We start from the raw sequence: 15176 nt of genomic DNA, 5'->3' as shown, positions 1-15176 counted from the left end.
TTTATTTTTTTTTTTTTTCAATATCAGGAACTTAACAGCGCTTCTGTACATCAATCACATTTCATCCCCTACAAACATGAAAAAAAAGGAAAGTATACGCAAAGGTATTACAGATCTAGAGTTATGAGTCTGCTTCTCATGAAGGTACTCGTATGTGGTCTTAGACTTAGACTAGATACAAGATTAGAAAGAATGCTCTTTGGATCTTCTATTCTCTGTTCAAACTAATAATCTCCTATTATTAACCTTTTATGTTGGCGTTTGAAAGCTTGAAGCAAAGCAAAAACTCGAGATCTATAATATTTTGGAGTTTACTCTTCTTTTAAAACTATTTATTCTTACAGGCATAAATTCTTAAATTCAACATGAACACATTTCAAATTCCCGTAGCAATTAATTTGCATGTTCCTTTATTGTTGTAGTCAGGAAAGATATTTTTGACGTGGATGTTTTAAATTTTGTTTTTAGGAATTTATGTCACATCAGTGCAAGAAAATCGAGACACGATCGGAAAGTCAAATGACTTAGAATCAACATCATATAAAATAAATCTATTCGTGTATCAAGGCTTAAAACAATAAAAAATTCAAACCCCGATATGGATACAGGATCTGAGCAAAGAGGAAAACACTCAAACACTTACATTTTATTTAATAATCAACAGTAAAAATCAGTGGAGATGATTTACAAGACTAAATAATTCCCATCTCTTAAAAATGGAACCTAACAATATTTTTCTATCAATCTTATTCAAGTTTTCTCTTTTTCAGGTTGAGAATAGAATAACTACACAAAAAGGAACAGCAGGTTTAGGGGAATAGAAGTAGAAGAGAAAAGCAAGAGATGATCTAATGTAGAACCCATCTCCCTAGGGAGACTAACATCCCCACTGCCTTGCAGGGAATACGACTCACCACTATTCCAAGTCATAGACAGAAAACTACATAATTATGAGGTCATAATAGGTTATTGTGGGAAAGAAGAGACAGCAAGCATTAACATCTACAGACGTCTCTATAGACACGGTAGACATCTTATGCACGTCTCCCCGAGCAATGTTAATGTCAAAAGCAAAATATTAGCTCTATTGTCTTTATAAGAAGAAGGTTAGTGGAGGGAGGACAAAAGAGGTAAATATTAGCTGCAATGTTCGAAAACATTTTAAAATCTGCCATCGGTACAGACATTAAAACCACATAATGAGTTAATACATTCACAGATTGGGTGAAAATACACAGTGGACAATTGGTAATGGATCGTTGGTACTACTGCAATGACAACGCCCCGTAGATTGTTAAAGCGTAATTTAACAGTCGAGTCAGAAAAAATATTTCATTATCAATAATTGTAAATTAAGGAATATGATTTAAATTATTTTTCAAATTTTGAAATGTTAGGAACTGACTGTCAAAACCCTTGTTTATGGATGAAAGGAGGTTGCTTTGTTAACTAAGATATAAATAAATATCCCAATCCAATTTGACAATATCTCAATGTATCATCTGAGGCTTTGTCATTTTCCAACAGGTCATACATGGCGGAAAAAAAAACAAACAAAAGACCAAAACAAAATATACCAAAAAAAACCCCAAAGAAAACAATTACATCATATGGAGACATTGTATAAACACGACACAAATAATATGATAAATTAATGGATAGAGTTTGTCAATAGTACGTGGTATAATTTGAAGGAGGAGGTATCATCATATGTCATACAATACAATATCATTTCAATAGACAGGTGACGCTATAACACTCCAGGTGATGCTAGAACACTCTTCAATCACACTGAAAAAAATTGGCATTGTTGATCCACATTCGATAAAGAAAAAGACAAGTCATTCAGTCATAAATTCATACCTACAGGACATGACTTTTTAGGCGAGGACTATTATGGCCCAAATACTTCACTATCTGTTTGGTTAGAGGAGTTGAAGAATGCCTACGATATTTTTAGGTCTGTCGAAAACTCCTATGACACTTTTAGTTCAGTGTGGAACTCCTGCGACACTTTAAAAGGTGAGTTGAGGAACTCCAATGACTCTTTTAAGCCAGTTGAGGAACTCCTATGACACTTTCAGGCCAGATTGACGCCAAAGGAAAAGTAAGACAACAGAGGCAATTTCTATTTTAGGTCAGTTGATGAACATCTATAATAATAATACTTTTAGGTCAGTCGAGAACTCCTATGATACTTTTAGTTCAGTGAAGTGAAGAACTCCTATGACACTTTTAGGTCAGTTGAGGAACTCCTATGACTCTGTTAGGTGAGTTGAGGAACTCCTATGACACTTTTAGGCCAGATCGATGCCAAAGGAAAAGTAAGACAACAGAGGCAATTTCAACTAAACTGGTAGTAGTAGTAGATCAAAAACAGCACTCTATCAGTATGGGACAATACCAGGATCCCGTGTGATGTGTACATAATGCATTCTTTCTTCGATAAAGCAGATGAAATGCTTAGTCTCTCTTGTCTTCTTTAACATATCTTAGGCTGTACCAGCAAATAGATAAAATGTTGCTATTCTCAGTTGATAAAACTCTATGCAATGAAAAAAGGATGATGAGCTTTGCAAAAGCAGTTTTTAGCAAATCTGTGATTTATTCTAAGGTTTACAAAATTTGCTTAGCTTAGACTTCCTGTGCCTGTAGGTAAAAGCATCTAAATAAATTCATTGCCCACATCATTTATAATGAATAAATTACTTAACTGATTTCGTAAGGTCGCATTAAAATGCAAAGAGCAGGCAAAATCATATCTAAAAACGATTTAATCTTAAATTTCATTGAAGAAAAAAAGAAAATCTCTCCAAATCTCTCACCACAGTTTTTTAAAAAATATATTGCTTAAAAAGTTTATCATATCCAACCAAATCAAAACACCCACAGTTCACTTCATACAGTATAAAATCTTACACATGCGTTCTACAATCACGCACACCCAACACATTAAAAACATTTTTTTATATATATGTTATATATTCCCATGAATATAAAATGGCTTTTATAAATCATGAAAAAAAAAAAAAAGAAGAAATAAAATATAAAATAAACCATGATCATTATTATTTATCATACTATTTACAGGAAAATGAGGTTAAAATGATGAACAATAGCAATTATTATTTATTATCATTATTATTATTATTATTATGAAGAAGAATGAGGAGGTGGTGGACGTGAAATGTTTAAAAGAAACAAAAAGGCCCCTTCCCGACAACCCCTTGGAAAGAGACCTCTTCCCCCTGTATTATAATTCCATATCCTGTGCCTCGTCTTCTGAAAAGTCGCTCATGGAGGATTCACTGGAGGAGGAGGCTTGTTCCGTCTCTAGGAGGGCTTCCTCTGTGGCGTAACGCTGGACATAGTCTGTGTAGTGAATATATCAGATGACATTTTAAATTACTTTATTTACCTTGTTTGTTTTGTTAGTTTTTAAGGGTTTTTACGGCGCTTGCAACGTACAATAAGGTCATATCAGCGCCAGTAAAAAGGAAGAAAATGGGATAGTAATAAGTTCTAGAATGACAATTAAAGCACCCAAGAAAAGGGAAGACAAAAAGGGGTTCAAATAGGAAACAGATGTAGATTCCAAGAGCACACTATCAAAATACTTAGTTTGAAATCACCTAAAAGTCTCATACAGACACAAGTACAGGTCCCTACTAAGAGGAATACACTCAAATGATTACAAATCATATAGAATATGTATACAAAACATAATATGGTGAATAACAGAGAGATGATTTACAAGGAAAAAAATCTCATCATTGGGCTGTTTTCCCTCTCAGCCAGGGTATCCGGCCAGGGACAGGACAAAACCAAGTAATCTCATTCCAAGACAAAGACAGAAAGCAAGTTGGAAAACAGATATAGGGGGATAGAAGACACAGTAAGTACCTCCCTGCCCACTATGGGCGGTCAAGAACCCCACCAAATACTTTATCTGTATGTTACAGAGAGCCTGATGAGATGGTTGCGGTATTATTATTGGTGATTGGGACGATGATAATGTGGTAGTTTTATTGGATAACAATGTCACAGGAGTTTGAACACATTTGTATTTAAACCAATCATGATTACATTTAACTTTTTAATTCCCAAGGATGGTACAAAAATGGTTGATATAATTTGTTTTTTTTTTTTTATTTTCAGGAAAAAGATTAAATTTCCTTATTTTTCCTGACAACTGTTTTTTGGGGTTTTTTTTTTAAATTCCTCTGACAAATCTGGAAATTCCAGGAGGCTCGACGTACTTGTTGTAACAAAAATATCAGAATTTGGGCTTCTGCTCACAAACGTCACAGGTTTATATATATATATATATATATATATATATATATATATATATATATATATATATATATATATATATATATATATATATATATATATATATATATATATATATATATATAAAAGTTGTTGGATATCTTTCCCATACATCTGACCATAACGTCATGAAAAATTAATCATGATTTACTTCAAATAAAGATTAAAATGCTCTCGGGAGCATATGCTTTCAGAAGATGCAAAACATGCAAATCCAAAATTTTCACCTTCTGACTGATTATGTCATGCACTGACACATATGATTTTTCATATCGGCACTATTTTTATGTAAAATATTCATAATTTTTGTAATATTTGGCGTCTCCGAATTGGATGTCTTACCTCGAACACGTTTTTTGTACTCCTCCGGTTTGTGCAGGAAGAGGGCAGCTGCATCGCCGTTGAGAGGATCGGTAGGATTAGGGTAAGCTAGCAGCTGAGGCAGGAAAGTTTCAAATATGTTTGACAGATCTGGAAAATCAAGGACACAGAAATTTGTGGCAAATCCAAAATGAGAGGAGAGAGAGAGAGGAGCGAGGCATGCAAAGGGTGGTATTTATATGGTTGGTTTTATGGACATTGGTGGGGTCCCAATAGCTAAGTTGGTAGAGCATTCTCTTCACGCACAAAGGGACTGAGATCGATTCCAGGTGAAGTCGAGATTTTATTCCAAACCCCCCCTGTCCAGCCAGTAGTGATTGGGTAGCTATGTTTAATAGATCTGGTGGAAAGTACTTTGAGATAGATAAGTGGTCCCATCCAAAGGGTATCAAGCAATTGCTATTCCAAGGAGGACTGGAATAACCCAGGCATCAGCTGCAGTGCAGCGCAGCAATTTGAGCTAGGGCGAGGTGACTTTTCTCAAAGCCACACAGCGCTGTGGCGGGTGATCGAACACTGTACCTTTCGAAGCAAAGACCATACCTCTGAGCCACGCAGCCCCTTAAGTAAGTCCTTAAGGCCTTAAGTCAGTAAGTCATAACATTTAACATGAAACACTGACACCATGTGCTGAAAGATATTTGGCTTGGACTTTTTTTTTTAAGTGAAAGGAAGGGAACATGTGAATTTTTGAAAAGATTTGGTGTAGCCGACTTATCCTTATTACTGTCCATATATCAAGTTGTAATATGATAATCGAGATCAATTCACATACCGTCCATCAACTTTCAGACACCTTTTTCTAAAACCATCATAATTGAAAAATAAAAAGTTTTTAAAAAAAGAAAAGAAAATTTTTTTTAAACCAAAAAAAACAGAAGGGGGAATGGTTGAATGCAAGGAAAAAAATGTATTAAGTTGAAAAAGATAAAAACACTTACCATAAAGGGCTGTCCATGCTTGATTGATGACGTCCAAACAAACTGTGCCAGACCTAGAAATGAACAACAAAAACCTTGGAATGAGGATTTGACAACACAAAAGAACATAGGCTGCAAATTCTTCTTAAACATTTAAGGAAGAGTCCAGATAATATGTTTTGATGACAATTCTAAAGATAACTTGAGCTTTTATATAGCAAAATATCCACTAAACGTGCTCAAAGCGCTGTGAAAGGGATGAATCCAAAAAAATAAAACAAAAAAAACAAAAAAGACCTTACCCAAGGTTTTGAAATTTCTGAATCTTATCACTCCACCAGTCTGAACCTACCCGAGTGTAGGAAAAGATTTGAATGATTACTCCCCCTTCCCCTTCCCTCGTTATTAAGAAATTCCTTACAAAAATCTCAGAATCTGTCATTGCTGATATTTTCTTTCACACAAAGCTAAAATCTGACCTTTGATTGCTAAAAAAATTACTTACACTTCATCAATATTAGGATGGTAAACACGGTTCATGAACCCTGGAATTGGAATAAAATAGAAAATGCATCTTGTGAAATTAATGAAACCAATAAATAAGTCAAAAAGTGAAGTGAAGAATGTATCAATAAAGATGAGAAAAGATAGATTGAAATGGTTCGGCCATGTAAAGAGACGAGAGAGGGAGTACGTGGGAGGGAAAGTTTTGGACTTACAAATAGCGGGAAAGAGGAAAAAGGAACACCCCAAAGACTAGATGGTGGGATAAGGTAAAGGGCGATATGAAAGAACTGGGCCTGGGGAAAGAGGATACGTTGAACCGAGATGCATGGAGATGTAGCATTCATTATGGCAACCCTGCAAAATGCGGGATAAGCTGAAAGAAGAAGAAGAATAACTAAGTCAAAATAATTTGGAGAAGAGAAATGGAAACAGTGCTAGACAAAGGAGAAAGAAAAATATGTGAAATACAGGGGAAAAAAACTGTCCCAATAAATAGTCTCCCTTGACTGGGGATCGAATCTCCTGAGATCTAAGGCTCGATTCCTAGTCAAAAGCAGGCTGATATTTTAGGAATTATTTTTTGTTTGTAATTTTCTTTCTGCTTTGTCTGGCAGTTTCAAACAACCTCAATCTTACACCAGTGCCTGCTCCCTAGTTTATTTTGTGACTTTGACATGTTCAAAATGAAGAAGAAACAATCATGTTTCTGGCCAAATGATTAGCTTTCAGCTTTTAAAATGATGATTAACTACTAGTGCTGGATACAAAAAAAATTACTTAAAAATAGTGCAGTGTTCGTGAAAAACAGTTAGACTTTCAAAGATTATGATATTCAATACTTTTTCGTTTATTATTTTTCTGAGAGAGTTAATTAAGCTATAAAAATTTTAGGATGCTTGCGATACAGTTAGGTCAATCAATCCAGCAGAACAAAGACGAGAGAAACATGGAAAGGGAAAACAGACGTAGAGGGATAGAAGACAGCATAAGTGACTTCTGTGCCCACCATGGAAGAATTAAAAGACCACACCCAGATTATCTTGGGTCTTTTCTGGTGACAGATCCAAAAGAAAAAAAATCCCCTACTAAGATTTAAAAGGAATATAATGAATGAATGAATGAATGAATGAATGAATAAATGAATGAATGAATGAATGAATGAATGAATGAATGAATGAAACACATACAAAAGAGAAATAAATTCTTACCGATGGAAGGAGATTTGAAAGGGTATTTGTCGGGTAAATCGACCCTGACTTTCCACACACCACCTTCATATGGAGCTAGGGAAAAGAAAGAAAGAAAACAAAAAGGGAGATGTAAAGTAAAAATCATTGAAGAAACAATGACACATCAACGATCTGCCATATTCTGAAAAAAAAAAAAAAAGTGTACTTTAAATTTTGGCCAGAAAACCCGTCCTTTATGCTTACTTCTGGACCTTGCTTATAGCTGGATTCTGATTTTTTTATTTTTTTATACTAAGGTAATGGGCCTAAGCTCGAAAAACAGTAAGAATATTTTCCCTCTCAGTTTCCATAATTGCACAGTGCTCTGTGCGCGTAAAGTGAATATTGCTCTATATAAATGCTCAAGTTAATCGCATTTGTTTCCAGGTCTGAAACTGTCACTGGTCTAGAGAATTAGCCCAGGTATGCTATAACCCAGATCTGTAACCTCTGAGACAAAATTGTAGGATTTCAGAGTCAGTAAGTAGGCCAATGAATTCTGGGCTCATCCCAGTTTCTGTAATGTGAAATGGACAATAGCCATTGCATGCTACCCTTTGAATGGGACGTCAGTCTATCAGAAAGTACTTTCCACCAGATCTAACAGATCCAGCCACCCAATCACTGCTGGGTGGACAGGGAAGGGGGAGTCCGAAAATAATTTTTTTACTATATCCGGGATCGATCTCAATCCCTTTGAGTGTGAAGCGAGTGCTCTACCAACTGAGCTATTAGGGCCCCCGATGGGCCTAAATGGCAAAGTGGATAAGGCATTGCACCTTCTCAAGAAAACCCTGGTTTAAGCCACTGTCGGCATCTTGTTTTGTTTTTGTTTTTTTCTTTGCCTCAAAATTTAAATCAAGTTGAATAAGCACAGAATCATCCCCTGCTTTTAAACAAATGATTAAGTTCATCAAATATGACCACAACAATGCCATGGAATCTACAACTTACAATTTTTCCTTTTCATTTAACTTTATAAACTTCAAAAATTTAACCACCTCAAAGGTAAACAAAAACACACACCATTAAAAAAAAAAAAAATTAAAAAAACATCAAAATATTACCTCTCTCAAACCTAACCTTTTACCTCTTGTGTTGTGCGCTTATATTAGAGATTTTTGGAACTTTTCAAAAATGAAAAAAAAAAAGCCTCACACAAAAAGACTCGTTTACTCAATCTAAAAGGAAAATTGGTATGTTCATAGTTTTATTTAACGAGATGCATATTTTGTTTTCAACCAATGTAAAGCGCATTGAGCATTATATAATTTTGAATATAAGCTATATAAATGCTATCTATTATTATTATTATAATTATTATTATTATTATAATTATTATTATTATTATTATTATTATTATTATTATTATTATTATTATTATTATTATTATTATTATTATTATTATTATTATTATTATTATTATTATCTATTATTATTATTATTATTATTATTATTATTATTATTATTATTATTATTATTATTATTATTATTATATTATCTATTATTATTATTATTATCTATTATTATTATTATTATTATTATTATTATTATTATTATTATCTATTATTATTATTATTATTATTATTATTATTATTATTATTATTATTATTATTATTATTATTATTATTATTATTATTATTATTATAACGATGGGGTAACTGCCCAGATCGTAATTTTTGGGTTTGAGTGAATTAATGAGGTGAATAAGTATACAAAATGAAAATGAAGCAATCAGATGTTTGCTTTGGACATGGCGTGTCATGTTTGTTCATTGTATAGTATATGATAAGTGATACAATGTGTTTTTGATTAGAGACAGCTATCCCGTATCAACTGCTGCTGTGTTGCAATATACACGACATCTCTGTGATACAGTATTGATTGAAATTGTGTATAGCATTGTACTTTAAACGATAATGGAACAGCTTCATCTTTTTTTCTTTTTTTTGCTTACTGAAAATTTGAATGTAATGATATAAACAGAGGGCAAAATTTTAGAATAATAATTGTGAAAGAGATGTTCAAAATCTGCAAAATCGCATATGGATATAAAACGACTTAACACTCTCAAGCCATCTATAAGACAACCTAGAATCACCAGAGAAAATTTGAAGTTTCAAAACGCTCAAAGGCAAGCGAGACGTGTTGTTTTTTGTTTTTTTCTCCTCTTTAAGTCGTTAAAAAAAATAACGAAAAAATTGCAGTTTTCTCTGAATGATGAAAATACGACTTGGCAGATTTTGAAAGTTGACTCTTCACTTCAGTTAGATGAAAGGAAGAACTATTGGTAAAGCTACCCGAGCAAACCAAAGTGTTGTTTTCATTAGTAATTCCAATTGTACAGGCCATCCATGGAATTACTAACTTGGAATTATTTTTTAATATTTATAAAATTGAGCTTTTATGTAGCGCAATATCCACTAACCATACTCAAAACGCTTTACAAAGGGTCCCTGACCAACAGCAACACGTAACAGACGTGACACCTGTTAGACGTTATTACAATTATTTTTTTCGACAGAGACAACACTGTGATGGCCAGGTACTCATTTTACATCTGAGTACGGTGGGAGAATATGAGTAAAGTGCCTTTTCCAAGGACTCAACTATGCGCTAAGTGAAGCTCAAACCCAGGACCTTCCGATTCAAAAGCGAGTGTCATACCACAAGACCACATAGCCGCAATACCTCTAAACCCAAATTATTCTACACTATGACATTGGTTGGTCCAATAAAGCGGATTCCACATATTATATCTTTTCAAATTGAGGACAAGACAAATAAGGGCTAGAAACCCCTTTATTTGAACATGTTTAGTGGATATTGCGCTACATAAAAGATCAAGTTATTTGGGGTTTTGTTTTTTTTCCTTTTTCTAAATTAAATTATGACCTTCCACCACAACATCATAAGATATTGTCACCTGGGTAATCCACAAAGGAATATAGATAATCCTCATCAAACAAGATGTTTGATGTGAACAGGAATCACCCATGTTGTCCAAGTGAGCAAATCGGGGGTTAATAATCTTGCCAAATGAAAAATAAACGAAATTGCCCGAAGAGGGGATCAAACCCGGGACCTTCCGGGTCCAGTGCAATGCCTTAACCACTCTGCCACTTAACTTAAATATTTTATACAATTGAGCTCAAGGCTATTTATAAAATTACACAACATTATATATAACTATATAATATGTAGCATGAATAACAAAAAAGATGTGTCAATACTCACTTCCAGAGGGTCCATAGAACTTCACCATAAATTCATTGAGTCCCCCTAAAATGGTTACCTCATGTTTTGATTCAATACTGTTTGAAAGTGGTTAAGGAATGTTGATCTTGGTAATGTCAGAATCAAGCATAATCTCTATCAATTGAATAAGGCCAAATAAAACGTCAGTAAAATAACAAAATTAATGTCTATTTATTAACATTATTAAACACGAGGACATGATTTTGTGACTTGGGGGCCATAATGAAAGAGGGAGTTGTTTGTTTTTAAAGGTTTTACAGCACTTCGACACATTTAGGTCATTTCAGCGCCAGTAAAAATGAAGAAAATGGGATAGGAAAAAATTATAGATTTACAATTAAAAGCACATAAGAAAAGCAAGATAAAGAATGGTACAAATAGGGAATAGATTTATATTCCAAGAGCATACCATCATTGTGCAAAGTTTGAAATCACCTAAAAGTCTCATCCAGCCACAAGCGCACACTCAAATGCTTACATTATGCATTCAAAACAACAAATATAACAATACATAACAGAGAGATGATTTACATGGAGAAAAATAGCTCCCTAAACTTTAATTATACATTTGACAGTTTCCCTCTCGGCCAAGAAATCAAGAAAAAGGAAAAGGACAAAACCAGAAGAAGAAGAAGAAGATGATGATGAAGAAGAAGAAAGTGTAGTAGTAGTAGTAGTGGTAGTAGTAGTAGTAGTAGTAGTAGTAGTAGTAGTAGTAGTAGTAGTAGTAGTAGTAGTAGTAGTAGTAGTAGTAGTAGTAGTAGCAGCAGCAGCAGCAGCAGCAGCAGCAGCAGCAGCAGCAGCAGCAGTAGTAGTAGTAGTAGTAGTAGTAGTAGTAGTAGTAGTAGTAGTAGTAGTAGTAGTAGTAGTAGTAGTAGTAGTAGTAGTAGTAGTAGTAGTAGTAGTAGTAGGCAGGAAGAAGAAAAAAAAGGAAACAGGAGTCTGAAGTAGTTCACAAAAATTAAAGATTGAATAATGAAATACTGGAATGCTCTTCCTGAATCATGTGTGAGCACAACAGATTTAGACACCTTCAAGAGAAGATCATCAAAATTCTTCAGCATAAACACCAACATTCAACAATTCTCTCCGACCTCAAATACAAAATACTCAGTCGACTTTCTCAGATTCAGCTAAAATGACAATTATAAATAGATATTGCAAAACAAAATTCTTATCCGTCACATAATATTACAGGGGGTGAACTTGTAAATTCGTTGTTTTTAATTAATGGCTTTTTACTGGACAAATGAAAGTTTCAGGTCTGCAACCTGGTGTATACATTTATGAAAATCAGGGCGGGGGGGGGGGGGGGGGGGGGGGAAGAGAGGGTGATATTTTGAAGGGTCATTGACATAGCACAAATAATATGAAACATCGTATAAGCACCTTCTGGCTATAAACACACTTTTCTTGATTGCAGAGGACTGTGCTTACAAATTGAGACCGCTGTATTATCTTTCATAAAGGATTTATTTTGACGGGAATTATTACTTATCATTCTTTTAAATGATATTCCATAACATTTGTCTTTGTTTTGATTGTATGATTTACAGGGTTTTACAACACAAGTAATCCAAAAACAGACACACTATCCAACTAAAAAGAACAAACTCAAATGTTTACAAAATGTATTCAAAACAAAAACTGGAAAAAATATCCCTCAATACATTTAATGCATTCCCTCCCTCTCAGCCAAGGACTACGGGTGAGGCCAGGACAAAACCAAGTAATTTTATTCTAAGACAAGTTTGTTTGTTTTTTTTAATGTTTTTCAGGGTTTTACAGCCCTTGTGACACTTATAGGACATATAAGCGCCAGTAAAAAGAAAGAAAATGGGATAGTAAAAAGCGCTCGAATTACAATTAAAACATCCAAGAAAAAGGCAAAAGGAAATTGGTTCAAATAGGGAAGAGAGCATACTACCATCAATGTACTTAGTTTGGGATCACATCCTGACACAAACACATGTCTCCACTAAGAGGAACACACTCAAATGTTTACAAGTCATATATAAAACAAATACAGTACATAACATAGAGATAATTTACAAGACAAAAAATACCGCCCAAAACTCTTAACATACATTTGACTGTATCCCTCCCAGCTAGGGTATCTGACCAAGGCCAGGACAAAACAAGTTATGTCATTCCAAGACAAAGACAGAAAGCATGTTGGAAACAGATACAGGGGGATAAAAGACAGTAAGTGCCTCCCCGCCCACAAGGAAGGTCAGAACCCCAGCCAGCAATCCAAGACAAGGACAGAAAGTATATCTGGAAAAGGAAAACACGGGAGGATAGAGAAGACACAGCAATAATGAATCTCCACTCACGATTCGAGGTCAACCCCCCCCCCCCCCCAACCACTTTCATTCATTCTTGAATTTAACTTTGTCTATATAAAATAATTTCCTTAATTGATGATTAAGGTAACAATATTAATAATAAACATAATAATAATAATAATAATAATAATAATAATAATAATAATAATAATAATAATAATTTTAAATAACAATGATAATAAAACAACAAATAATAATGAGAAGAAGAAGAAGATGAAGAAGAATTATAATAATAATAATCATCACCATAATAATAATAATAATAATAATAATAATAATAATAATAATAATAATAATAATAATAATAATAATAATAATAATAATAATAATAATAATTAATAATAATAATAATAATAATAATAATAATAATAATAATAATAATAATAATAATAATAATAATATAATAAAAACAATAAAATTATTATCATTATTACTATTATTATTATTATTATTATTATTATTATTATTATTATTATTATTATTATTATTATTATTATTATTATTATTATTATCATTGTCATTATTATTATTATTATTATTATTATTATTATTATTATTATTATTATTATTACTATTGTTATTGGAATAGGACAGAACTTAAAGCATTGTAACCTAAATCGTGGAATCAAATTTATATTATAATCGGAAGTCAGTGAGTTTGAGTTGGCACATTTCCAAATATGGAGATTTGTGTTGACATTCCCATTCAGTACATTGTTGGGAATATATATTTTTTTAAAAAGAAAGTGTGGAAGCCAATGAAGTGGCCCTGCAAACGATACAAGCATAATTACGACGACAAAATATCATGCTCAGGGGGTGGGGAAGAGAGAAAAAATGTCTTAAAAAATCATCAATAATAAAAATCGGATATTTAATTAGATGCATCAAAACATAAACAATCTTCCTGGAGCATGTCATACATTGAAATATTCCGGAAAAAGAGAATGAAAACCGAGGCAGAAAATTTATTATTAAAAGATCATACCTTCTAGGGAAAGTTTAACGGACATATTTAAGTCCCTGAACATGAACTTTTAAGTTGTCTGAATCAGAGACGTAATTTATAGAGATGACCTCACTTTATAGCAACCTCAGCCCATCTGGATTGTGGAGCTGTCCTTGCTCTAGATTCGCCATCGAAGAAGGCCCCTTGTTTAGAACTTCGTAACAAGAAATCTAACAATAATCCTAAAAATATAAGTCACAAGGATACAGTTTGACAACATCCGTGTCCATACGACGCTTTCCTGGACTCGGAGAGGACATTGCGAAGCTTTATTTCCAACTTTACTTGAGGCCCTTTTTTCTGAAAACAACAACAGCTAATGGCGGAGCTCTTCTGCTAGGAGTATGAGCTAGCCTACGTTTGGTGTCACGTGATCAAAATAAGACCTCCCATATTTTTTTTTCCCTTATAACTTTCCTTTGTTTCCTTTTCATAATAATAAATCAAAGCGCATTTATTCTTTAAAATTGGAATCGTGAATAATAACAGAATAATAAATCATAACTATAACATCAAATCAAAATAAAAAATACTTCGGATCAAAAGATTGCCATTGATTGACAGTTGCCCCACGAAGAGGAAATAGTCGGTCAGCTGTTGGATGTAAACAAACCAACATGTGGACGAAGCTATTTATAGCGCTGGTTGCTGGGCTCGAGTTGGATGATGTAATTGTACAATATATCGACAAAATATTTATTAGTTTCTATTTTGGATAATTTTCAAATAAATGGGAGTTTCAAATTGTGATTCTTAAAAAAAAAAGATGAAAATGTTGCTTATTATTGCATGATACGAAATAAAAGGCTATGTGACCTATTTTAGTTGACCTTGATTATTTATCAGGTTGTCAACTTTCAGTTGTCAGCAAAGTATCACCTTTAAGAATTAAGTAAGTGTGGTCCTCCTTTACGCGTGTATCCCATTTTAATTTAACAATATATATTTCTCAAGTAAGAGGTTTGAGCACGAGGTAACCCAAATCATTGTATTGATTTTTCAACGCCTTGAACCGAGGTTCTTTGTTCTATTTACAGTCACATGATTTGGAGTGATTTGCATTCGCAGTTTTGCCCTTCAAATGAACTCTTATGTCTTGAGAAATCTTGACATCTCCATTAAGATATTATTCGGGTATATTAATGACACCGACGTGTAGACACACACACACACACACACACACATATAT

The 15176-nt window shown here is 33.4% G+C and overlaps 1 protein-coding gene across 1 annotated transcript; it reads right to left on the bottom strand.

The window, feature by feature from the left end:
• On the bottom strand, positions 1-15085 carry LOC144975388 (ubiquitin-conjugating enzyme E2 H). Its single transcript, XM_078919410.1, has 7 exons — positions 14195-15085; positions 10610-10686; positions 7352-7426; positions 6142-6181; positions 5658-5710; positions 4678-4806; positions 1-3372 (listed from the first exon to the last, which is right to left on the bottom strand). The coding sequence occupies exons 1-7, from the start codon at positions 14245-14247 to the stop codon at positions 3254-3256; spliced, it is 546 nt and encodes a 181-aa protein (XP_078775536.1). The 5' UTR covers positions 14248-15085; the 3' UTR covers positions 1-3253.
• Positions 15086-15176: the final 91 nt, after the last annotated feature.

This window comes from Berghia stephanieae, chromosome 6, assembly GCF_034508935.2.
Source record: "Berghia stephanieae isolate SIO BIC M18660-M18661 chromosome 6, UCSD_Bste_1.3, whole genome shotgun sequence".
NCBI classification, from domain to species: domain Eukaryota; kingdom Metazoa; phylum Mollusca; class Gastropoda; order Nudibranchia; family Aeolidiidae; genus Berghia; species Berghia stephanieae.
The sequence above is the reverse complement of the archived record's forward strand: the minus strand, read 5'-3'. Positions and strand labels throughout refer to the sequence as shown.